Source organism: Aspergillus fijiensis (genome assembly GCF_003184825.1).
Source record: "Aspergillus fijiensis CBS 313.89 unplaced genomic scaffold BO72scaffold_4, whole genome shotgun sequence".
NCBI classification, from domain to species: domain Eukaryota; kingdom Fungi; phylum Ascomycota; class Eurotiomycetes; order Eurotiales; family Aspergillaceae; genus Aspergillus; species Aspergillus fijiensis.
The window spans coordinates 559,157-582,862 of NW_024468980.1; the positions used below are offsets into that span (position 1 = coordinate 559,157).

The window sequence follows — 23,706 nt, forward strand, 5'->3', positions numbered from 1 at the left end:
ATGAGAAACAACATCTCATAAATCACCGCCTGAGCCCTGTTTGCCCTTTCAAGACCAACTGCAAAGAAGGATAAGGTTCAGATCCAAGTGCAAAGAACAGACCGACTTGCACCAACTACCTCCACCCTGAGAGCTGGAACATTCATGCATCTATTACAGAGGTATTAGTCTGGGTGTGAGAGAGGATCCGCCTGGGGAATAAGATAAGAAGGCTAGATTGGAGTACATGTAGCTTGAGCAGGGTTCCAAAGGAAAATATTATTCCATAGTCACTGCTAACTCCTCCGTGTTTTGAGGATGCGTTGTTTTTACTGCACGTATCACTCTGAGACGAAAACCAGAATGGTTGCAGACATGCTCAGCGCCACGCGTATCATTTTCCCCCTTCTACGAGTTGCTCAGATTATAGCATTTGGCTGAAGTGATTTGGATGCAGAGTCTTCTGACCGTTTCACTTCCTCCAGCGAAGAATGGTTTTCATGTTCTGAGATCCCACCTAGTGATCTGTCTACCAAGCTTCCAATCTCATATACCAGCCTCATCAGCATAGACGTAGACATCCATATAGACAAACACAGCCATCTACGATCAAAGAATGAAAGGATTCACTTCCAACTTCTTTGCATGTAAAACTCAGAAGGAATACTAGCTTCGGAAAACAAAGCAGTTGCCATTGCTACAACCCATCATATCCACTTTGCACCTGACCATGGGCTCATCGCAACAGGTTGTAACAACAGCAACACATTCACTAGGCCACACAACAAACATCTCCCAAAAGCATTCCCCTGAGTTGCAAATTTCCAGTCGTCTCATTTCACCTTAGCCACCCCACCCACATACATCTCTTTTCTTTGTTTTCCTACTCTCACTTCCCTTCCTCCCCTCTCACCTATGTCCTTCGGCATAAACTCTTCCATCAACACCACGTGACTCTTTCGAACCCTCATAGCTTCATATCTCTTTCAAATATCCTAGATCCCATCACAGAGCTGAAATTGGATTGTGCTCTTTCTAACACGGAGGTGACCTTCTCACTTCTTCCCACCCAGAAGAAAGGAAAGATGCCTCCAGTTAGGAAGAGGGCCTCGTCGTCCCAAGAGGAGGGGCCGCCGCCCAAACGATACCAGCTCCTCCTGACCGACACCCTCGATGACCAGGCGATGGCTGCACTGGAAGAGTTGGACCCAACCAACCCGGAGTTCGTCAGAACACTGCCGTACTCTGGCGAGGGAACGACGGCTAAATCCCAGCTGGCCTGGCACCTGCCGCCCATGCACAAACTGAGCGACATCTTCAAGTCGATCACCCAACGAGCAATGGAGCTGGGCTTAGACAAGTACCTGACCCACGTCGGTTCCAGACCTCTCCGTACAGTCACTGTCTGCTCTGGCACCGAAAGCCCGTTGCTAGCCCTGGAGATGGTGCAGGAAAGTAAGCTTTTGCCCTCCCTCATTGCTAGTGCCACCACCATCAGGATAACTGACAAACCCACCTTATCTTATTTGGAAGATCTGCGAAAGTTTCATAATAGAGAGCTTGCGTTCGAACACCTTTTCAGTGCCGAGATCGTACCCTTCAAACAGGCTTATATCGAACGTAATTTTCATCCCCCGTTGCTTTTTCGCGACGTGACCGATTTGAAAGGTCGCGTAGCGTGAGTTCTCTTTCTTAATTTTCATCTCTTAGATGAAGATTGTCTCTAACTCTTCCCCAGTCAAACGGCATACGGCTCCTGGGCAAAGATACCCAACGATGTCGACCTTCTTGTCGCAGGCTTCTCGTGCGTGGACTTCTCAGCCTTGAACAACAAGCAGAAGACGCTCGACGAGACGGGTGAGTCCAGCGGGACCTTGCGAAGCATCCTAGCATATGCCAAAGCGTACCGTCCTCGTCTGGTCATCCTGGAGAACGTGAGAAGCGCCCCATGGCCCACAATCAAGCAATACTGGATCGACATCGGCTACACCGTCGTGCATTCCGCCGTCGACACAAAAGCATATTACCTGCCGCAGACGCGCGAGCGAGGTTATATGTGCTGCGTGGATTCCCAGCTCCTGCAGCAAAACGGTCTGTCTGCAGAGAGTGTGTTGTCATGGTCTGACCTGATGTCCAGCTTCACACGTCAGGCGAGCTCCCCAGCAGGGATGTTTCTCCTTGATGCCAATGACCGAAGGCTGCACCAAATTGCTAATAGCTTAATATTCCCCGCGTACCGGGTTCGTGCGTGGGAGAAATACGAGGTCCGTCATCAAGCCTATAGACAGACTGAGCACCTTGGGTACAAGCGTCCATACACCAGATCCCTCGACAACGGGACTTGCATAACACCAGACTTCAGTTGGCATCTATGGAATAGGTCCCTAGTAGAGAGAGTCTGGGACACCCTTGATGTGAACTTCTTGCGCAAGCTCAAGGAAGGCTACGACATGACCTATAAAGAGTAAGTTAGCTTCGAAGATCCTCAGAGCCGTAGAAGAGTGCTAAGCTTACCAACCTTAGGAGGTGTATTGATCTTTCGCAGGGTATTGAACGCGAAATAGACCTTCGTGCTTTTGGTCTGGTCGGCTGCATCACTCCTGCCGGTGTCCCCTATCTTACCAGCAGAGGAGGACCACTTTGTGGAATCGAAACGCTTGCTTTGCAGGGCTTACCATCGGATAGACTCCTGGTCACCCGCGAATCTACGCGCGAACTGCAAGATCTTGCGGGTAATGCCATGAGCTCAACTGTCGTCTGTTGCGCAATTCTCTCAGCACTGATACTAGCACACCTAGTCCTTCGTGCAGGTGAACAGTCTTCCGCATCCCCTGAGGTACAGGCCAAGCACAGAGCTCTGTGCCCGCGAGACGACTGCCGCATGATAAATGATGACATGCAGCTTACCCACACCGTCGAGGTAGACACCCAAGAACTTCAAATTCAAGCCGCACGCAGCGCACGTTACTGCATGTGCGAGGGACAATTGGAGGTTGAGACAAATATTCTTCGATGTATCCTCTGTGGACACACAGTTTGTTCGGACTGCGGCGGCAACCCATCGCATGTCTTCGAATCTTGGTCTGGCATAGAGCGCATCCCGCCCATGCAGTTCGTCAGTGAGCTAAGAAGACTACTACCGGCGCGCTTGGTTCTGACTGGTATCTCTCGCGACATTTACTCCAAGCTTGTAACAGAATCAGAGACCTGCCCGTCGCAGATTTGGTCGCTTTTTTGGCAAGTCATAGAGTCCAGCATAGATGGTGAACTCTCACTCTTGGATATCAAGCGCAGTGATGTGTGGACCGTTCAATATGAAGGTCAAACGTCGAGACTAAATCTTGTGATAGGTGAAGACGGTCTCGAGTGGCTTCTCTTTGCATCGCCCCCAAGTCACAAGCCGTCTCTGTCTCTCATCCGAGAGATACTCTCCAAACCAATTGCACGGCTCAGACCAGAGCATGGTTCTCTCATGAAAGGCGAATGGGAAATATGTACTCTGATCAGCCTCAAGGGCTATTTCAATGTATGGGCGGGGGGGCGTCAAATTGACAGCTACGAAGTTAGAAGTGGCCATCAAGATCCGCAGTTCGTTGGGTCAAAGGTTTGGACGCGTATTGAAATTCAGGGCTCCGACGAAGATGTGCAGAACTTGGATGCCGATATTCGAGGTTCATATGAACTTTTGCCAGAATGCGGAACTGCATTCGCATCTTTGCATAGGAAAGTCACAGCTGAGAAGGAACCTGTTGTTTATCTTTTCTTGGATTCGACCAAGCTTGGAAAGCCTGAGAATGACTCTTTCGTTTTCTCCTTTGAGCATCGATTCATCTCTGGATATGATCGACGCAGAACGATTGCCGAATTATCGCACGCTTGGCGCTCTTGGAAAGCGAGCGACGTACCCGAATCTATTCCTGTGTATCACCGCAAGTGGATCAAGGCACCAGTTGTGTCTCTGACCCCTCATGCTCCCGATGCTTCCATTGCGTGCTATAGCCTGGCACCTGACAGCAAGATTACCAGCTGCGATTCTGACTGTCATAATGCCAATACCACCTTGCTCTCATTTGAATTGCCCATGACAGCGACGCAACTAGACAACCGAAACGACCAGTGGGAGGCGATAAATCCAGTATACTCGGCTTCAAAACTGCGAGACGTCTTTTGGTTATTTCAGAAAGCGGCAGGCTTCGGTCCTTTTGAAGAGTGGCAGGATCTCGTTCACGTGCAGACCGTGAAAGATAGCACTCGATCAATCTGCGATGTATGCGCACCACCCAAGCCACGGTTTCTGCCGGGTAGAGATCGACGGGGCCGTATGGTTACTTACGAAAACCCGTATGATGCCGCCCTATTTGAGCGCCAAATGAAGTCGAAGCCTTCTGCGTTCCTGTTCTTCCGTCGCGATTGTCAGACAGGCTCCAGCAATCTGTGTGTCACTCTCAATATCCAAGTTCTAATTCATCAGGCGTATGACCGATTGTGTGGTTCTGAGATGATCGAAGAGGCCCGGTTCCAATGGCGCCTCTTGCCCAACTCATATGACACACGCAACCACTGCTTCTCGGATCTCAGCCTAACCAGCAACCGCCACAACCTGCCGTCTCTTCAACCCCTTAATTTCCGGTTAAAGTTACGGCCTGAGCAGTTGCGATCCTTGGGTTGGATGATTGATCAGGAAAGTGACAAGAATGCGCCATTTTTGGAAGAAGAAGTAGAAGAGGCACTCCTTCCGCAGATGATGTGGCGTGCTGAAGCTAGAGTTCTTGTTCCTACAACTGTCCGGGGAGGTGTCCTCGCAGATGATGTCGGCTACGGCAAAACCGCCATCATCCTGGGATTGATCGATATGCAACACGAAAACCTTCGGATGTCGAGTCTAGGTCCGAAGGATGGGTTCATCCCCGCGAAAGGCACCCTTGTCATTGTTCCTGGAGTAGTTTTGCGACAATGGGAGTTGGAAATCAAGAAATTCTTGGGGTCCAGGTATAAGGTTCTTGTCATTGGCTCAGTACAGAACCTTTCAAAGGTACCCATCAAAAATATCCTTCTCAGCGATATCATATTGGTGTCTTGGACTGTCTTCAACGGCGATGCCTACTACAACAAATTGAGAAATCTCACTGGAACGTCACGGGCGCCTGGGAATAAGGCTCGCGATTTTGAGAATTGGTTCACGAATGCACTGGCTTCGCTGAAAGATCTAGTTCGTGTCCTGACAGAAAAAGGCCCCGGTGCCTTTCTCGATGCAATCCGCTCAAAGCGCCAAGATGCCGAAGTAAGCCAGAGGCAGGCCACATATTTACCGTCTAGGCGTTTTAGAGGGAAATCATATGTCGATGCGGTCCAAAACCGGTGCAATAATGTTGATTGTGAGGAGTATGACGGCAACATCTCTAGCGCTGAAGAAGATGCAGACCATATGGAAGATGAAAGCGACGAGTCATTGAAGGCTAGAGTGCACCAGTGTTTAAAATTTCTGCCTTCGGAGATGTTAGTCCCTGAGGGTGATGATGATCCTGAAGACTCAGCCAGCCCAAGCTCAGCATCGGATGATCCTGAGGGACAGGTACCGTCAAGTACCAGCAACAAAAGCAGGAAACCTGGCCGCTCGGGGTCTAGGAAGGAAGTCTGCAAGACATGGAACGACCTGAAGGAGTTCAATATCAATGGCCAGCCCGATCAGGCTTGGACAGAGGTCAAGATTCTTTGCCTCCATGCTTTTGCTTTCAGTCGCCTTATCATTGACGAGTTCACGTACGCGAGCGATGAGAGACTCGAATCCTTCCTGGCACTCGAAGCTGGCTCGAAATGGATCTTGTCGGGAACTCCGCCTTTGAATGATTTTGCCGATGTCAAGTCCATTGCAACATTTATGAGGGTCCATCTGGGGATAGACGATGATGAGTTCAAGTCGCAGAACGGTCGACTCAGGTTGCTGTCTAATCAGCGATCCGATGCAGAGAGGTTCCAGTCCTACCGAACGACCCACAGCGACGCATGGCATCAGAATCGCCACGAGGTTGCACAAAGGTTTTTGAGTCGGTTTGTTCGCAGAAATGTTCCGGAGATTGACGAGATTCCCTTCACTGAACATGTCATCCTAATCCGCCCAACACCGGCTGAACAGGCACTCTACTCCGAGATGTACAGGCAATTGGAAGCATGTGATGGCAAGCTCCGCCGTCAGGTCAAGTCTCGATTCAATGGCGATCAGGCTAGTCGGCTAGATGCAATCCTGAGTACTAGCACGAGCTGCGACGAAGCACTACTCAAGCGCTGTGCTTGTCTCGCTGTCGTTGGTGATTGGACGAAGACCCGGGGACCAGAAGTCACGACTTGCGAATCTCTCATTGAACTTAGGAAAAAGGAGATTGCCGACATACGAGAAGAACTCGTGGAGAAATTGAGACTAGCGGCGTGGATGTACTGCGAATGTGATTCACAGTCTGCAAGGTTTGACAAATTCGTCGACGCCGTCACCGGTCACAATTTTGGCGACAACTCGGTGACAGAAACCGTTTGCTCTCTTTTGGACGATGCAGTCCGCTCATCGAACCCGAGCCATTGGAAAGAATTCTTCGCACCTCCGACCAAAGTCGATCCACAGCAGTCGGCAGACAAGCAGGACAAGGGCAACCCTGGTACTCAGAAACGTGCAGCAAGAGGAAGATCATCGAAGGCCCCGCAGTCAAAGAAGTCCGCCGGCCAGGGAGAGAACGATAACAGCAAAACCGTACTCCCAGCAAGACCTGCAGGATTGGCCGAGATCGAGCCACAGCTGCGTGAAGTTACAACTGCTATGAAAGGGATGATTGACGAATGGGTTTCGCGCAAGCGTGGCGTAAGATTTCTCAAGAAGACACGGTCGATGCAAATCTGCGGGCAGATTTCCAAGTGCTCTGGTTGCAATAGCCGGCCTGACTCTCTCGACCAGTTAAGCTTACTAGGTTCTTGTGGTCATTCGCTTTGCAAAGACTGCATCTCGCAGGCTGTGCAGAAAGAGGAATGCAGTGTGGAAGGATGCCGCGGTTCCGGCAAGGGCTACAATGTCATCCCGATGGGCACGCTGGAGCGCGAGACTGTCGACAGAGAGACCGCATTTGGCGGCAGCAAACTCGACAAGCTGATTGAGATCATCCGCGGCACTCCGCAGGGCGAGCGGGTCCTCTTATTCATTCAGTTCCCGGATCTAATGCAAGCCGCCGCCAAAGCATTGAATCTCGCCAAGATCAAACACACCATGATCACAGCAGTGGAAGGTAGGTCTACCGCGAAGCTCGACAAGCTACAGGCGAGCGGATTAGGGCAAGCAAAGGTGTTGATTCTGAACCTTGGAACCGAGTTGGCTGCGGGATTGTAAGTCAGAGCCGATTCCTCTCGCAAACGTTTCGTGGGTGTCTAACCATGAGTTATAGGAACTTACAGCAAGCAAACCACGTCATTTTCCTGTCACCCCTGCTGACGCAGACTCAATATGATCACGACTCGACTATGACCCAAGCCATCGGCCGCAGTCGACGGTTCGGTCAGACCAAGCATGTTCACATCTACCACCTGCTGGCCAGGAAGACCATTGATGTGACCATCTTCGAGAACCGTCGCGACAAGGCTCTTATCGAGAGGGGTGAGAAGTCCGTACTGGTCACGCCCGAGGAAGTCGCAGATGAAAAGACAATTAGTCGTGGGGGACAACCACTGATTTAAGACGAGGCGACTTAGGTTTTGTTGATGATATGTTGGTTGTTCGGCGATCAGCATTTGGTGTCGATCCTGAATCTGTCTTGTCATTTTGAATGCCATTTATGTACGAGTTAACGACAGCCAAATTGCAGCGATAGCAGTCAAAGCAGACTCAAGGATGTTCTTACCAGTACTTGCTCAGTAGGCTTTTCAAGGACATGTGGACAACCCCATGGTAGGATTCCACGGGCACCTTCCTCAGATGCCTATAAGGCGCTTAAGATCATGTTGGGGAAGGTGCAACCGACCCCTACACCCGAAATTCCGGTGCAGGGGTCGGTTGGGGAAGGAATTGAGATCGTACGGAGATCGAGCACAAAGCCCAGAAGTATTGAAGGCGTGTTGTCGCTGCCGGTCACATGATTCCTAACTTTGATGGTGTCTGACGACTAAGCATGTTATAATAAGCTTGTTTTTCGATTAGTCGTATAATCTGGATCAAGAACACTTTGCAGGTAAGGAACCCAGAGGCGACGCGATTTCGGTGAATGAATAACTAAAGGACTCCATTGGGTACTGCTAACACAACCTTCTATGGCAGATCAAATGACTCCCACCATGACCCGGTTTTCCTCCTTACGCAACAGGAAGCAAGCGAATATGAAGCACAACGTACTGTACATGAGCATCATCCGAGTTGTTGCCGTGTCTGAAATTTACCGGCCAGGAATATTGTTCGAGATCAAGAGAAAAATGAGATATAGAACGATGAAAAAGGGGAAAACATGAGGGAAAACTATCGAACCTTCCAACGCACGGCATCGAAAACTGTATTCAAATTATAGGCTGACATTCATTTATTGCGCGGGCTGATCCAAGGCTCCATCCTTTCTCATCATCGTCTCCGGGTCCCAGACGGGCTCCACCAGGTTCGTCAGGCCGGCGCTGTTCTCGCAAGTCTGTCTGCCGGTCAACGGGCCAGGGGCGGGCACCTTGACGGACTGGCCGGCCTCAGCAGCGGTGGCCGACTCCTTGAGCGCGGTGAGGAGAGTCTTGATGGATTCGGGGGTGAGATCCTCGTAGTAGTCGTCGTTGATCTGGACCATGGGGGCGTTGACACAGGCACCCAAGCACTCGACCTCGACGAAGGTGAAAAGACCGTCTTCGGTGGTGTGTCCGGGGGTGATGCCGAGGTGTTCCGTAATAGCCTTGACGATCTTGTCGCTACCGCAGCCACCGAGCTGGCAGGGTGTCTGTAGGCGGCGGTGTCAGTAACTGCGCGCGGTTTGAAGCAATGGAATGGGTTTCAAGACCTACCGTCGTGCACAGCTGGACAAAGTACTTGCCAACGGGCTCCCGGTTGTACATGGTATAAAAAGTTGCGACTTCGTAGACACGCATGGGGGGCATCTCGAGGAGGCGGGCGACCTCGTTCATGACGCTGATGCTGGTGTAGCCGTGCTGGCGCTGGCCCAGGTCGAGAATGGGCATAACAGCACCCTTCTTGTACTGAGGAGGATAGCGCTTGAGGATCTCATCGATGAGCTTGAGGTTCTGGTCGTTGAACTTGAAAGGGACGGACGGGTTGTTGTCGGGCTTGTTGCGGTGCTAGTGAACCCAAACCGTTAGCCTCAATTATCGCAACCACAAAGACGGCGTCTCCTGTTTAGCGATTGTGAACGAAAATATATCCGATACAACCGCGAAATCCGGATGGTAACCACGCTGGCGGATGCAATTGCACATACCACGGCAAGGGAGTCGCTGCAGCGTTGCGGACCAGCCGAGAAAGGTCTGAATTGAGTCTTGGGGAAGTTCTGGAAAAGCTGGCGGCCAGTCCGCGGGATGGCAGGGAAGAGTTTGGAAGCCATTGCCGGTAGCGACGGGGAGAATTGAGGGGGTATTGGGGGCGAGGAGAAGAGATTCGATCTGATGGATTGAAGGTGAGCGCTCGACTTGGAGTCGAAGAGGCGTTTTGCGGAAGCTACAGCTGACCAATCACCGCCGACAGATTACTCCCCGCCTTGTGCCAATAAAAGAGAATAACTCAACAGCATCATGCTTTCAATTTCACCATCGCCTCGACCGGTTTTCCACCTCTACGGAGAGGTCCAATTCTCAGTTGAATACTTGCGATGAATTATTTTGAAACTAATGACAGCCACTACCGTAAATATCTGAAAACGCGAAATTGCCCCCCCCCCCCCCGAAACATCATAACGCCGCACATGCGTCCTTGGATTCCAGATCAGATTACACATTCTCCATCTTGTAAACCTCATACGCAACCTCTTCATACGGATGAGCCTTCACCAAGGCCTCCACAGCCTGCAGCATAATCGACCGTCCCAAGCACATGACCTCCACCTTCATCTCCTCGACATACTCCACGTCGCCGACCGAGCCAATTGCGGGATTGGCACCCTCTCCTGGCAGGAATTGTCCGGTTCCCCGTGTCTGGAAGCAGCATTTGGAATACTTGCCGCCAGGAAATGTTCCGGCACCAGTAGCGAACACCGCATCCTTGCAGACGTCAAGGTGGGAGTGCGGCACGAAGAAAACGAGTTTGTAGCGGTCGGGAATATGCTCGGTAGCCATATTTCGGACACGATGGGATTGAAAGGTTGGGAGTTTGTGTAGAAGCTGGGAGGTCTCGATAGAAGCGGGGTACCGGTAGATGGTGGTAGCAGCAGCTTTAGATACGGTAGAGGAAAAGGTTGGTCTTGAGAGGGGGAATCTCGAGGATGAGCAAGTCCGGATGAAGTGGCGTAGAAGAGGCTGCGATACAATCGCAATCGCACGGGAAGCTGGACGGCCCAATATTGGCATGAGGGGTTGCTGCGGCTTCACCAGGGGTCTGCTACACGGTTGACTTCATCTGCCCGAAGCGCAGCTGATACAGTGACGTCCTCACGGTCCTAAAAGCTTGGCGATCCTTGCAGTGTTCGTTACTAATCTCGCCCTGACTGATAAATCCGGCGATAGAAAACGAGCCTACGTCGCAAGGCTCACACGCGGAAATGAAGTCGGTCGTCAACTTCACGTGAGTATCTGCATTTTCGCTCCCGTCTACCAGTGGGAATTGAAGTTAAGCCTTACGAGACTGCAATGAGTGGTTCATGCGCATCATTATCATCTCATTATATATACCGAATCTATATGAACTCTAGTCTACAGATAAATATACTCTAAGCCAGAGTAGCGAACTTCTCGACGTGGGCATCGATCCGCTGCAGCAGTTCCTGCTTGCGGTCCTCACCGATCCAGCTCTCGGTGACACTGTTGACGGCAATTGTCTTCCACTCATTCACGGAAAGGTTGAACGCCTCGTGGACAGCGCAGTAGTTGTCCAGGATGTAGCCACCGAAGTAAGCCGGGTCATCGCTGTTGAGCGAGAACTTGACACCAGCGTCCAGGAACTTGCGAATGGGCACCTCCGCCACCGTCTTCACGCACTTGAGCTGAACGTTCGACAGAGGGCAGACGGTCAACAGGATGTTCTCGCGAGCCACACGCTCCATGAGGGCCGGGTCCTCGACGAGCCGGATGCCATGGTCAATGCGCGTCGCGCCCATCTCCAGGGCCGCGGTGATGTAGGTAGGATCACCCTCCTCACCCGCATGGGCGGTGAGACGAACGCCCTTGGCCGATGCGGACAGGTAGATCTCGCGGAACATATCCTTGGGAGGGCCGACCTCGGAGGAAGAGTAGCCGAGGCCGTGAATCACCTCGGTGTCGAAGTGGTTGTTGTCGAGGATGTTCTGGTAGGTCTTCTTGGCAGACTCAACGGGGAGGTGGCGAACGAAGCACAGGATGAGGCGGGTGGAGAGGCCGAGCTCCTGCTCGGCGCGCTTGCAGCCGGCCACGAAGCCGGCCACGATGGTCTCGTAGGGAATGCCACGGTCCTGGTGAACCTGAGGGTCGAAGAAGACCTCGGCATGGTGCACGCCGTCGGCGTGAGCCTTCTTGAAGTAGGCCCAGGCCAGATCGGCGAAATCGGATTCCTGGATGAGCACGGACATGCCGATGAAGTAGAAGTGGAGGAAGTCGTCCAAGGAGCTGAAGTGGCCATATCGGCTAGTCAAAGTCTCGATAGACTCGTAGGCGGGTTCCGACTTGGGGTCGGGAAGCTGGACTTGGTTCTTCTCGGCCAGTTGGAAGATCAGCTCGGGGGTGAGGCAGCCTTCCAAGTGCACGTGGTGCTCGCACTTGGGAAGGCCAAGGAGGAAGTCATGCCAGGAAGATTGACACATATTGAATTGTTTTATAATTAAAGAAAAGAAAAGGGTATCTTAGAGAAGACGCAATGCTTGATTTGGAAAAAAGTACCTAGCAAGAAAAACAGCAAAGAAAATCACGAAAGAAAGGAAAAGACTTTGCGGGAGCATCTGAATATAAGGTGTGCACCAGGCTCCATTTTTGCGGAAATCCTAAGGAGATGGTCTCCCAAGATGGCTGCTCGTCCGACACGGGTGGATTCAATTGGGTCTCACAGTCGGAATAAAGTCAACAGTGTGGATTGCAGTTGGTCAGCAGCGATCCACCAGGGCGGAATTCTGCAGCCCTTCTGGAAGCACGATCCATGATAAGCTTGTTTGGTGCGGGTGAGAATTCCAGGCACGCCCGCACTTCGGTCACATCTCGAGCCGGAATCGGCCGATGGCCCGGAGGACGGAGAGTCTGCTCCTTGGGTAGCATGGCAACCCCTGGCCACTATAACACAAGCCTAAGTCATGGAGCAGAGGATCCGGTATTCATACCACCGTTCTAAGGAATATTTGTTCTTGTTGACTGCAAAAATTGTGTTAGGAGATTTGAAGCAACGACGTGTTGCGGTCGACCTTGAGAGGTCCGTAGTGGGGGAGGAGAAGATACAACTATCGTCCTGTAGATGCGTTATATAATACGTTAGCCATAAATTATACGCCGTAGCTACTCCAGGGAAGGACTTTCAAGGAATGACGGGGATTAAAGGGCATTTATAACTGGAAACTCGGGGTAGGGACCGGATTTCTTCGGTATTGGGAAAATACCCGGATCTTTAGACCCTTGAATTCTGCAAGATCTAGAATCACATTCGAACACGCATGTTCTCGCGCCTCCTCTGTTTCATAATGCATAAATAAATTTTCATTGGTTGATTTGACCATTTCGTTATCACAAGAGAGATGGAGTCAGATATCAGATATATACATTGATTTCGACATACATACATCAAGTCTAGCGTAGGAATATACTAATCTACAATAAACCAAAGTCATACCCGACCACCAATCCTCAAGCATGGGCCATCAACCTCTGTAAGAAACAGCATCCCGCTCACGCAACGGCAACATATCCTCTTGCAAGGCACCGTCATCCTCCGGTATCGTCTGCATGCCATGCTTATCCTTTCGCTTCCTGCAGCAAGCACAACAGAAGACCTTGCGCAGCGGACTCGGGGGCATCTTCGCGTCGGGTCCCTTGATGATCGCCCCGGGATGGACGATGTTCCATACGACGATGGCACACCCCATGGGCACGGCGTCAAACACGTACATGTACCACTCATGGCGCGGGATGGGATTGGAGGCGTCGTTGCCCGAGGAGAATTCCACCAGCCGGTAGATGATGCGCACAGTGATGAACAGCAGACTGGTGTACAGTGCATACAGCAAGCCGCGCCAGTGAGCCTTGGGGCCGACCAGTCGACCCTGGCATGTCAGGTTGAGCATCTGGCGGTGGAACTGGACGGCGATGAAGAGGAAAAGGATGATGAAGAACTGCTGGATCCCGATCCCGCCCATGTAGATGTGAATCCCCTTCATCATCGTCGCATTGTCCGCCCCGGGTCCCGCCATGCTGCCGCCGATTAACTGGATGACGAAGGAGCCTAGGTCCAGGAGGACGAATATGATCGCTAGCAGGGAGGGTTTGAAGATGCCGATTCGACGGTCCGGCACGAAGAAGTAGATCATCCGTGCCAGAACCATGTAATCGAATGCATTCACCCCTAAGAGGATGGTTAGTAGGCTCATCTGGATCTAGAAAAGGGATTGTGTGTGAGAGATGTACGCACATAACGGAGATAGAAGAATGAACAGCTGGGTGATAGTGGCAAGAGTCGTGTCCTGCTGACTGCGCGTACTCAGCGTGCGGGTGATGAACCCTACACACTCCCAGATTGCGCTCATCAAGATAACCCAAACGAACCCTGCCTTGTGAATAGTGGCTTGAACAAAGTGGGTGACCATCAAGATGCCGAAGAGAACGGAGAACGCGAGTGCGGCACCAAAGGATGGGTAGTACTGGTACAGGGCATTGCACTGGTCAGGAGGAACATAGCCGTTGGCATCCGGAGAAACAGTCGGGGTGCAAGTGTTGGAAGGCAGATCCAGCGACAGACTGAGGCTGAAGGGCTTGATGGAGATGGTGGGAACTTCAATTGTGATATGGGGGTCATAATCATTGGTGGCAGTGGCTCTTTGCTGGAGACCAGCATTGGTCGTTGTAGAATGAGTTGGGGTAGGGGCTGGAGTCGGCGCAGCCACAGCAACCACTCGCTTTGCCGAATGGAGTAGCAGAAGAAGTAATGAGAGTTGCAGACGCATATTTGATTGAGGTGGTTTATAACAACCCGGAGAAAGAATCACAATAAACACAATGAAGCGGAAGGTGACATGGAATTGAAGAGGCATTGAAAAGAGGTTGAAAGACGATCAATACTTGCTGATATAGGTTGAAGCATTCAGGGCTCGTCTCATTCTACCACTGGATTAGGTGACTGTGATAATCCATTGTTGATGTTATTCTTGCTGCGGTGATACACAATCGGTCCGCTATGATTCTATTTCTAGCGTCCGCTATGCAGAGATACAGAGTTGCCTATAATCTTGAGCTCCAGCTGGCAGAGTAGACCAATCGCAACGAAGGGCGACAATGGTGCCTTGAGATAGAATCTATGCCCTGGCTTCATCCAGAGATCAAGCGTTAAACAACAAGGCCCAAATCCCTCCCTCCACAAATCTGAAGTGAGATCCTCCTAGGCTGCCGGATAAATAGTCCCTCTCCATATCCTCAGCCTGACTGGTAATTGGTTAGAAATCAAGTCAAGCAAAGGACCTCGACTCAAGCTGCTGTAGTTGCAGTCTAGCTTTGTTTCAGCTTCATACACCATGGGCATCCATCCGTCACAATAAGCTTAGGCCCTGTGTCTCAGGCACTCCACACATCTACTTGGCTATGACCAAGGTATCAGACCATTGCTGTATCAGAGCGACAGAGCGTAGTCTACCTTGCAGAAGACCGCATCGCTCAGCAGGTGGAGAAGAAGTAAGCACTAAGCCTTGAAGAGCTACTTGCATCCTATTAATAGCACCACTTCATGTCGAGATCATGAGTGCCCCACATCAGACCAGATCATCTCCATGAAATCCAGTGTTGAAAGGATTCGCTAGCTTAACCCTTAATTGAATCCTCCTGTGGCTGTGTAAGTGGATAGTGCTTTGAGGCTTGTCGGTATAGCTTTGGCAGTAGCCGGCGAAATTATACAAAGGCAAAACAGACTACTTGTTCGTTATAGCGGCAAAATAATATTAACCTCTGCCTGCAGCAGTCAAGTCCAGGATTGTCTAGATCCATTGGCTTGGCGAAGCGGTGGGTATATGTTCTATCGAAAATTAGGACACTTTGGTAGCTGTGGCCTCGGAATTTCGCCATGGATATTACTTTGTGCTCGAAGTATCTGAGTGGTACAGTTAACGTCGTTCTCCATCATTCTTATCCAAAGACTGACTCTCCTGACGGCTCCATCCCGTGCTAATGCGCGGGTTCAAGATGGTTCGTGAGGTTTGAGAAACCAGCCGCCATCGATTACCGGGTAAGTAATCAGACAGACGCAAAGGTAATCTCCTAGGAAATGGAACTCTAGGATGACTACAATGCAGTAATGGAAACTTAGTTTTCGATTGTCGTGGGTCCCCGTCCTGGGCAATTCTCACCCCCAACCGTGCCTCAGCTTGCATTCACAGACGCCCAACCGCTCCTGTGGACTCGTGATCATCAGCAACATCACGGAGTCTGACGGGGTATGCTAACGAAGAGAGAAATAACAGTCAGTCAGGTCTCTTGTCAAATGCTGTTGCTACGAATGTTTTAGGACATCGACTTCGTGCGTGTACAGTACGCGTATGTTTCCCCGGATTTCATGCTCTCTCAACCCACCCGACCCACCCCAAGCCCCAAATCCCTGAAAATTGCGTACTGATCTGCATATTTAGAGTTATCAGATCAAACCTTTCAAGGCTTACGAAACTCTTTGTTCAAGACACAGCATAAGTAAGAGCTGAGAGATCATCAACTCTATACTCAGTAGCCCTGCAACCCACATGCACCCTCAGCTTAGCTAAGAAATGATTTTGAAAAAAAATAAAAACCGAAATTGTTCATAACGAATCGTATCTAGAATTTATGCCCGTCTAACGATCTCCAAAAATGACCGCCCAGAAATAGATGCCAAGATTAAAAACAAAGCTAAAGGTATGAAAAGAAGAAAAAAATAACTCCACTCGTCATAAATCAGACCCGAAGCTCGGCTCCTGCGGCTTTCCGCAGCCGGTTCATCACCGCCGCGGCCAGGTCACCTTGCTGATCAGGCACCCCCTCGACGTAGATGACATCCACCTCTACTTCATCCATTGCCCGCAGCGCCGAGAACAGCCCCTGGGCGATCGACTTGATGTCCGGGCCGAGATGGCAGTCGAAGGTCTGTTTCGTCACCACACAAGCCTTGATCTTGTCCTCAACGGGGACAGGGAACGAGACCAGATTCTCCATCAAGCTTTCGACGGGTTTCACGCCGCTCTGGATCTCCTCCTCCGAGACGAGTCCCAGCCCCTGCTTCCAGTTGCGCGTACGCACCACCCCGATGCTATGCGCGCCGACCGCCGAGTCTTCCAGGTCCTTGCGGATGTGGTTTCGGATGCCCTCGTCGGTGGATTCGGGCTCGAAAAGAACCACCCGAGCTTTGGGGGAGTAGTGTCGGTACTTCATGCCCGGCGCACGGGGCACCTCTTTCACATCGAGCGTGCCGTCGTGGTAGCCGACCTGCACATTCTCCCATCCCGGGCATTGTCGCAACTCCTCGATGCCGATGCCCCCGGGACGGAGGATCGCCGGGGGATCCGAGAGCCCGTCGATGACTGTGCTTTCGACTCCGACTCCACAAGGGCCCCCGTCGAGGATGAGCTCGATGCGGCCTTGCAAATCATGGTGTACGTGCTCTGCGGCTGTCGGGGACGGTTTCGTGGAGGCGTTGGCCGAGGGGGCCGCGAGTGGTCGGTCTGCGACATGGATCAACAAACGGGCCAGCGGCGACGATGGCATCCGGACGCCGAAGGTAGTGAGGTTCGAGGTGACTTCGTTCGCAAGGGGGGATCCGGAGGGGTTCGGAACGAGGATCGTGAGAGGACCGGGCCAGAAGCGGGATATGACCGAGTCGTAGATGGCGGGGAGCTTGTTCTGAGCGGTGCTCGTGACCCGCGTGGGACTGTGATGGACGGGGTTGAGGATGCGCTCCAACATGCCAAGGGAATCCACGTGGATAATTAACGGGTTGTCGGATGGCCTCTGCTTGGCCTTGTAGATCCCCTGCACGGCGTCACTACGAGTGGCATCGGCCCCTAATCCATACACTGTCTCTGTGGGGAATGCGACGGGGATGTCGCTCGTCTGCAGAAGCTGTGCGGCTTCTTCGATCGCAGCCGCTTCGGGGGTGTTGTTGTTGCATTCATCGGCCCACCATTGCGCGAGAGACCGCTCACCAGGACCTTCCTCGTTGAGTCGGCGAACCGACACGATCCGCGTGTCTAGCTTGGGAGACATAGTGGCTGTGGTGGTAGAAGAGGAAGAAGAAGCGAACCGGACAAAGCTGCGCGGGAATCCGCCAGCGAGAAGACGAGAGAGGAACAACACCACTTTGAACCGACAAGAGGGATATCAATTGATATCCGAGACCATAAGGGAGAAAGAATAGGCTAGTCGCGGGGTTGGGTCAATATGGTCGACAAAAATTCTCCAAGTGGGGGGGGGTAAAGAGTCACAAGGGTGCAAGATTATTCGTTCACTCTTTCACATATGTCAGATTGGATCCAATTTCTCCTGGCTCCTTTCCCCACTGGACTGATTCGGCCCGAGGGACTGTCTGGCTGCTAGGTAACAGCGCAGTCTAATGTCATTTCTCGATGACTCGAGAGAAACTTTCGCGCCAAAAAAAATTCGCGATGACGTCGGCTTCCTGGTGACTAAGCGCAGGCATCCAGGCCTGGTCCGGTTTCTCCCTCTTCTAATCAGCCAACTTGCAGTCATTCTAGTCTGACATTCGATTATTCTGATATCATCTTACTCCTAGCCCAGCCTTATATTATCATCTTTTAATTTGCCACAAGATGGGTCCAACCCCGCCAATGCTTGTTTCTCCGTATGGGCACGTCATTGGTGTTACAACAAGATGAGCCATGGACTGGGCGGCACATCCATATCAACTGTAATCCACACGAATCATCTATGCAACATAAGAAATTGATATCATCGAACCTGATAGACGAAGGCATTGAGTGATCGAAGTGCTCTCTGAGCATGTCAAAAGAAAGGAGACAGTCATAGTAACAAGGAAATGTCCAGGGATTGTTCTATAACAGAGTTTGGTTTCTAGTCACTATGGAGGAGTGCACGGTCCTAGTTCCGTATCTGTGCGCATGGAGATCATGTCATCCGAGCATTTGTTCATCTCTGAAGGGAATCGAATGGTCGAGGATTAATCGCTCAAAACCTATTTCTTCTTTCCTCCTTTACCTCCTTTGTTTCCGCCGCCGCCACCACCACCACCTTTCCCTTTGCCCTTATCACCTCCGCTGGCCCCTGCACCAGTCATGATGCGTACCTTGCCCACAGGGACTGAGTTAATGATCTCAGTATCCTTCCACCCCTTGATCAACTCGCCTTCACGCTCGCGGAGCTTCTCGGCTGCTGCCCGATTAATGCCAGCGTCCTCGGCATGCTCCTTCTTGACCTTGCCAGTCGTCGTTTCGGCGACCCATCGTCCAATGATCTCCTTGACAGCCTTTCCCTTCTTCACGGTACCGGGCTGCAACTTGATCTTGTATTTGTACCGACTCAGGGCAGCCCAGGGAGCGCACACCGGGATGGCCGCGAGGATGTCATCGTCAGGATGAGGCGTTCCGATCATGGCAGGAATCCATTCGAGATCCGCAGCTTCCGCGGCGGCCGTCTCCTCATCGTAGTCGTCAGCACCCCCTTCGAAGAGAGCCTGTCGTTTGCGCTCGGCCTCCGCTGCTCGCTCATGCTGGGCTCTGCGACGCTTCTTCTGAGCCTCAGCTTCCTGCTCACGCTTGGCTTTGGCTTCAGCCTCTGCGGCGGCCTTGGCGGCCTTCTCGCTATTCACGCCCAGCAAGCGGAGTGCCAGCTCCCGCTCGTCTTCGTCCTGGTCTGCATACTTAGCCGCAGCCTTCTTTGCCTTGCCCTTCTTGCCCCGTGTAGAGCCCGCTTGCTTGGTGTTTGTAGGTTTGGCCGGTGCGCCGTTCGACCCCGGCTTCTTTGCGCTCTCGTCGGCTTCCTTGGGCGTGGTTTCCTGGGAGTCGAGTGGCTGTCCTTTTCTGAGAAGACGACGTTCTCGAGCGGAAAGCTGTCGCTTGCCCTGATCTTGAGAGGAGGCCAAGCTTTCTTCCGGCAGAGTCTCATTCGCAGCTGTCGTCTCCTTTTGAGGGGACTGCTCCTCCCGCTCTCCCTCCTCGGCATTTTCGTCATCCGACGGACTGTCATGAGCATCGTTAGAGTTGCCGGCTTCCGCTTGAGCTGGCTCAGACAGTCCCCGTTGGAGCGGGTTTCTCTCTGTAATAGCCTTATCTTCCTCAGCTTCTTCATCCGAGTCTGAGACCTGCTCCTGCTCCTCTGGTTCATCGGGGTTCTCAGGTTGATCAGCTTCCGCCGTCTCGGATTTCTCTTCAACAGGCTCTTTGCCTTCCGCTGCTGCGGCGGGAGCACCGCCTTCCTCGGCGATCGGCTCCGCAGCCGCAGGCTCGTCGAACTGGCGTAGCTTGTGGTTCCGTAGACTCTCTTTGCTAACCTGGAACATGACCGCGAATCCTAGGACAAGCTGGGAGGGGGCCAGGAAATTCTTCTCGCCCTTGATGACGAACTCGCCAGTAGGGACAAGACCACCCACCTCAGCGGTTTTGGAGACTTGGCTGGCATTGACCCAGTAAGCGGACATGATTGCCTTGGAATCCCAAGCATTCGATGTAGCAACACATAGATTTCCAGCTTGAGAGAGTGTGCTCGGGGGGATGGGCGCGTTGGGCGTGCCCGCTCTGTTCTTGACGATCATCGGCGTAGCACCTTGAAGGTCTGCATGCACGAAGACATCGCCTTTCTTGAGGTACCGCCGGTATAGCATCTCGCTCTGCATAGCATCACGGCCACTAGTCCTAGTCAGAATAGATAATTCAAGATGTCTGGGGAAAAAATACTTACCCGAGAACCAGGTATCCCTCAGAAGAGACGAAGAAGAGGAACTTCTCGAACCAGAAAAGCTTTCTAGCCGGGCGAAGAACCTGCTTCTCTTGCTTCAGGTTCCGTTTGAGATCCTGCGTGACTTTCTTCTCGTGGCTCTTGAGCGCCTTGGCAGAGGATTGCGTCGTCCGCTGTTCCTTCACAGCGGCCTGTTTCTTCTGCTCGTAGTATTGGGTCGCATTCGCCCATGGGGAGAGCCCAAGATCGATGTCAACCACCAACACATCGGCCCTCTTCTCAAAATTCTCATCTTCCTCCTTCTCATCCTCCGACTCGGACTCGTCTTCGTCATCCGAAAAGAGCTCCTCGCCGTCACCTTGCTCCTCATCGCCAGCCTCTCCCAGAACCAACGTGATTGTGTTCTCATGAAGCTTGAGAGGCAACTTGATAATCCTCGCAACGGGGTTACCTCGGCTCTGTTCCATCTCGATCAGGCGTGCGATTTCCACCCAGTCCATGCCTTGCGCAATCAGACCATTGACCGCATCCATGGCCTCCTGCACACGGTAGACATTGTCCTCGATAGCGGCCGCCTTCCGGATATGCAAGCCCTGGACCTCCTGCAGGGCACCGATCCTCTTCGCATGCTCCTGCCGGACAGCATCCAACTTCCTCTTCGCGGCCTCCTCACGCTCCGTGAGCCGCGACTCCAGCTTCTGCGACTCGATGGAAGAGAAATACTCATCGACGGTCTTGTTGAAGTTCTCAAACTCCAAGATCGTGACGCCGGGCTTGCCCTCAAACTGGCGCGGCTTAAACGGATGGAAATCCTCATACAGGAGCGCCGGCGGCTTCTTGCTCGAGGCGTCCCCGTCATCCTCCCCCTCCTTCTCATCCGCAGCCCCCTTCGCCTTGGGCCTCGTATCCTCCTTCGCAACAATATACCCAGGATGCCCCTGCCCAACGGACAATCTATCCGTCTCCCCCTTCGCCACCTCCAACACCTCGACCACCCGTCCCAACAAATCCCCATCCCCACCATCGCTCAAAACCTCCTCCAACGGCGTCGCCGGATCCAACCCCCTCACCGCAAAAGCATGATCCAGCAACAGCGGCGGATACTCGGGGAACCCCTGCGACAGCGCCTTGCGCAGCACATCCGTATTCTTCTTGCGGGACTTCTTCGGCGCGGCATTACTGCCCCCTTCCGCCGCAAACAGCTCCCTCGCCTTCTCCACCGTCTCCCGCACCCGCTGCGTCGTGATGGCCGGCACCCCGTGGTAATTCTGCTTGTTGTCGATCGCGTACCGCATCCCGACGCGAGTCTCCTCCTCCTGCCCGTCGCCCGCCGCGACCTGCCGGAACAGCGCGAGGATGGTGTACTCCCGGTCGGTGAGGATGATGTTGCCGCCCGCAAAGAACTCGAGGAACAGGTGGTACTGGCCGTCGCTGAAGGCAAAGTCGATGACGCGGTCCGTGCCGAGCTGCTGGACGGCCGTCACGCGCCGCGACTTCAGGTACTTGCGCAGGCGCGTGACGAACGGCGACGGCGCCGAGGCCGTCGCGCGCGAGTACTGCGTCACATGGCAGCGGAAGCCCGAGTCGACGACGAGCTGTTTGCGGTGGTCGGGTTTGGCGAGTTTGAAGAGGAAGATTCTCTTTTTTTGGTGGGACAAAGAATTAGATGGATTGAAGCTGGGATCCTAGAGTTAGGTTGCAGGGGGAAAAGCTTACCGAGGAAAGATCGTAGATGTTCGACACTCGTAGGTTGATGAGTTCCGAGGCGAGTTCCTGGGTGATGACCTACACAAGTACAGTACATCGGTCAGATACGTGGGTGGGAGTTGGTCCGAGGGAAAGAGAGGGTGCAAACTCAAAAAGGTGAGAACAGAACACAACAGACCTTGACATCCAACGAAGAGAATCTTTGCTTCATCTTGGGGTATTAGTGTATTGATTGGTCCCCCAGAATCTGTTAATTAGTGGTGCGCTCAGGCTGAGGGAGGAGGGAAAGAAAGTGATTCGATAAGTCCAAAGAGTGCTTGCTGAAAATTGTCCCTCTCGGACGGCGGAGAGAGCGGGCGTGACGTATGCGGGGCTGGATCTCGCCTACCTAGGTATGGTTTGTATCGCTTTTCCATTGTATTCGAACGTTATCTTCTCAATGAACTCTGCACGTGCGCGTACTCATCTGCTTCACTCGGTGCTATATTCTAATTAGGGCAATGGCACCTTTTGCACATTAAGCATTTTATTCTATTTCAGTAACTTTGGCCAGGAATTCGTCCACCCTCAGCTCCCATTACCGCAATCAAGCGCTCGCATTATTCACTCACGCGAAAAGAACATTTATAGGAGTATCTATAATAAGTCAAATCCCCGCAAAACAGAGGTTTCATCAAAAACAACGATATCTCTTTCGAGAAGAACATTGTAAAAAAAAAAAAAAAAGTATATCATGCGGATCAATACAACGCCAGGACCAGCCAGAGAACATAAACAAGACACATTAGAAAAGAAGCCGACAGAATCACGTCCTCATGCATGAGTATCAAAACACCAGTACATCACTCTGGTCGCCCCCGTTTTTACATCTGCCGCAGACCCTCCGCCAGACGGCGCTTGCCCAGCTCCCACGCATTGAGCAGACCCTGTTCCGACAAATCGATGCTCTTCAAGTTGGGCGCATCGGGGGCGGGGGCGCGGCTCACGCGCGAGGCGATCAGCACGGGGTCCGTTTCGAGGATGATACCGTCGTCGATGATCTCGTCGATGGCCAGGGCGACCAGGTCGTAGTTCTCGACGATTGTGCGCTTGTCGGTGGCACCCCTGCAGACCAAGAAAAGTGCCGTGTTAGTCACCGCTCAATGGCCCGTGGGGAAATGATGTTTGAAGGGGGAAACGTACTTGAATAAGATCCCGAGAGCATCCCGCAGAGACAGGACAACGTTGTAGAGCAGGACTTCGTTCTCATCGGCGCTGCCAACCACGTAGAGCATCACGTCGCTCTCCATCTTGAACACCACGATCCGGTTGTCGTAGAGGATCACATCGCTGGTCTGCTTGTTCGTCTTCTCGAGGAGGCCCTGCTCGAAGGCCTTCTGCTCCTTCAAGGTGGGATAGGGGTTCGCTCCGGGATAATCGGTCGAGTTGGGGGCAGTGCCGGCCGGGGGGTGAGGAGGGGAGTAGTACTTGGCGAAGATGCGGGACCCGTCGTCGGCCGACATGAGAAGGACGGCATTGACGGAGAACAAGGACAGAGAGCCGGGCATGGTGGGCGAATGGACCAGAGAACGACTGGTTTCGAGGATTGGGGTGAGTGGTGACTGCTCCGATAGGACTTACATCTCCGTACTACTATTTACAAGCTGGCCGCAATCCGGCCGCCGCGTCAATGTTTCTCCGGCCTACACTATACAATGAAGCAACGGCTCATGCAGGATCTCGATTTCATCTTCATTCACCAACATATACAAATAGCTTTCTGAGGGCTTTTTGTCATCATAGTTGAAGATTTTACAAGCTCTATGGAAT

The 23,706-nt window shown here is 52.4% G+C and overlaps 7 protein-coding genes across 7 annotated transcripts; 1 reads left to right on the plus strand and 6 right to left on the minus strand.

Annotated features, from left to right (window-relative positions):
• Positions 1 to 1,163: 1,163 nt before the first annotated feature.
• BO72DRAFT_420612 (putative SNF2 family helicase) lies at positions 1,164 to 7,689 on the plus strand (the record flags this gene model as incomplete). The annotated part of the gene is made up of 5 exons (XM_040942722.1): positions 1,164 to 1,434; positions 1,513 to 1,657; positions 1,718 to 2,443; positions 2,503 to 7,341; positions 7,401 to 7,689. The coding sequence occupies 5 exons, from the start codon at positions 1,164 to 1,166 to the stop codon at positions 7,687 to 7,689; spliced, it is 6,270 nt and encodes a 2,089-aa protein (XP_040805823.1).
• Positions 7,690 to 8,214: 525 nt separating this feature from the next.
• BO72DRAFT_444309 (complex I 24 kDa subunit family protein) lies at positions 8,215 to 9,568 on the minus strand. The gene is made up of 3 exons (XM_040943777.1): positions 9,414 to 9,568; positions 8,983 to 9,273; positions 8,215 to 8,918 (listed from the first exon to the last, which is right to left on the minus strand). The coding sequence occupies exons 1-3, from the start codon at positions 9,534 to 9,536 to the stop codon at positions 8,523 to 8,525; spliced, it is 810 nt and encodes a 269-aa protein (XP_040805824.1). The 5' UTR covers positions 9,537 to 9,568; the 3' UTR covers positions 8,215 to 8,522.
• A 295-nt stretch (positions 9,569 to 9,863) lies between these two features.
• On the minus strand, positions 9,864 to 10,632 carry BO72DRAFT_444310 (uncharacterized protein). The gene has a single exon (XM_040943778.1). The coding sequence runs from the start codon at positions 10,492 to 10,494 to the stop codon at positions 9,919 to 9,921; it is 576 nt and encodes a 191-aa protein (XP_040805825.1). The 5' UTR covers positions 10,495 to 10,632; the 3' UTR covers positions 9,864 to 9,918.
• A 146-nt stretch (positions 10,633 to 10,778) lies between these two features.
• Positions 10,779 to 12,177, minus strand: aah1 (adenosine deaminase). Its single transcript, XM_040943779.1, has one exon. It carries the CDS (start codon positions 11,916 to 11,918, stop codon positions 10,854 to 10,856), a length of 1,065 nt encoding a protein of 354 aa, XP_040805826.1. The 5' UTR covers positions 11,919 to 12,177; the 3' UTR covers positions 10,779 to 10,853.
• A 779-nt stretch (positions 12,178 to 12,956) lies between these two features.
• Positions 12,957 to 14,255, minus strand: BO72DRAFT_465196 (RTA1 domain-containing protein; the record flags this gene model as incomplete). Its single annotated transcript, XM_040946689.1, has 2 exons — positions 12,957 to 13,657; positions 13,724 to 14,255. 2 exons carry the CDS (start codon positions 14,253 to 14,255, stop codon positions 12,957 to 12,959), a joined length of 1,233 nt encoding a protein of 410 aa, XP_040805827.1.
• Positions 14,256 to 16,073: 1,818 nt separating this feature from the next.
• Positions 16,074 to 22,200, minus strand: BO72DRAFT_474496 (putative DUF814 domain protein). The gene is made up of 6 exons (XM_040947270.1): positions 22,076 to 22,200; positions 21,907 to 21,975; positions 20,194 to 21,830; positions 19,705 to 20,141; positions 18,496 to 19,515; positions 16,074 to 17,531 (listed from the first exon to the last, which is right to left on the minus strand). The coding sequence occupies exons 1-6, from the start codon at positions 22,106 to 22,108 to the stop codon at positions 16,222 to 16,224; spliced, it is 4,506 nt and encodes a 1,501-aa protein (XP_040805828.1). The 5' UTR covers positions 22,109 to 22,200; the 3' UTR covers positions 16,074 to 16,221.
• A 407-nt stretch (positions 22,201 to 22,607) lies between these two features.
• On the minus strand, positions 22,608 to 23,498 carry BO72DRAFT_482973 (coatomer subunit zeta). The gene is made up of 2 exons (XM_040947766.1): positions 23,080 to 23,498; positions 22,608 to 23,001 (listed from the first exon to the last, which is right to left on the minus strand). The coding sequence occupies exons 1-2, from the start codon at positions 23,442 to 23,444 to the stop codon at positions 22,761 to 22,763; spliced, it is 606 nt and encodes a 201-aa protein (XP_040805829.1). The 5' UTR covers positions 23,445 to 23,498; the 3' UTR covers positions 22,608 to 22,760.
• Between the last annotated feature and the right edge of the window lie 208 nt (positions 23,499 to 23,706).

Excerpts from the sequence above, each read along its gene's own strand:
- BO72DRAFT_444310 (XM_040943778.1), bottom strand. The coding sequence starts at position 10,494 with ATGCCAATATTGGGCCGTCCAGCTTCCCGTGCGATTGCGATTGTATCG.
- aah1 (XM_040943779.1), bottom strand. The coding sequence starts at position 11,918 with ATGTGTCAATCTTCCTGGCATGACTTCCTCCTTGGCCTTCCCAAGTGC.
- BO72DRAFT_474496 (XM_040947270.1), bottom strand. The coding sequence starts at position 22,108 with ATGAAGCAAAGATTCTCTTCGTTGGATGTCAAG. Across the intron at positions 20,142-20,193 it reads GAGGGATACCTGGTTCTCGG|TGGCCGTGATGCTATGCAGA; the intron begins GTAAGTATTTTT and ends GACTAGGACTAG. Across the intron at positions 19,516-19,704 it reads GCCGATCGCCGAGGAAGGCG|CTCAAGCGGAAGCCGGCAAC; the intron begins GTGCTCCCGCCG and ends TGTCTGAGCCAG.
- BO72DRAFT_444309 (XM_040943777.1), bottom strand. The coding sequence starts at position 9,536 with ATGGCTTCCAAACTCTTCCCTGCCATCCCGCGGACTGGCCGCCAGCTT. Across the intron at positions 9,274-9,413 it reads GCAGCGACTCCCTTGCCGTG|CACCGCAACAAGCCCGACAA; the intron begins GTATGTGCAATT and ends TGGGTTCACTAG. Across the intron at positions 8,919-8,982 it reads TTGTCCAGCTGTGCACGACG|ACACCCTGCCAGCTCGGTGG; the intron begins GTAGGTCTTGAA and ends CGCCGCCTACAG.
- BO72DRAFT_482973 (XM_040947766.1), bottom strand. The coding sequence starts at position 23,444 with ATGCCCGGCTCTCTGTCCTTGTTCTCCGTCAATGCCGTCCTTCTCATG. Across the intron at positions 23,002-23,079 it reads GCTCTCGGGATCTTATTCAA|GGGTGCCACCGACAAGCGCA; the intron begins GTACGTTTCCCC and ends CTTGGTCTGCAG.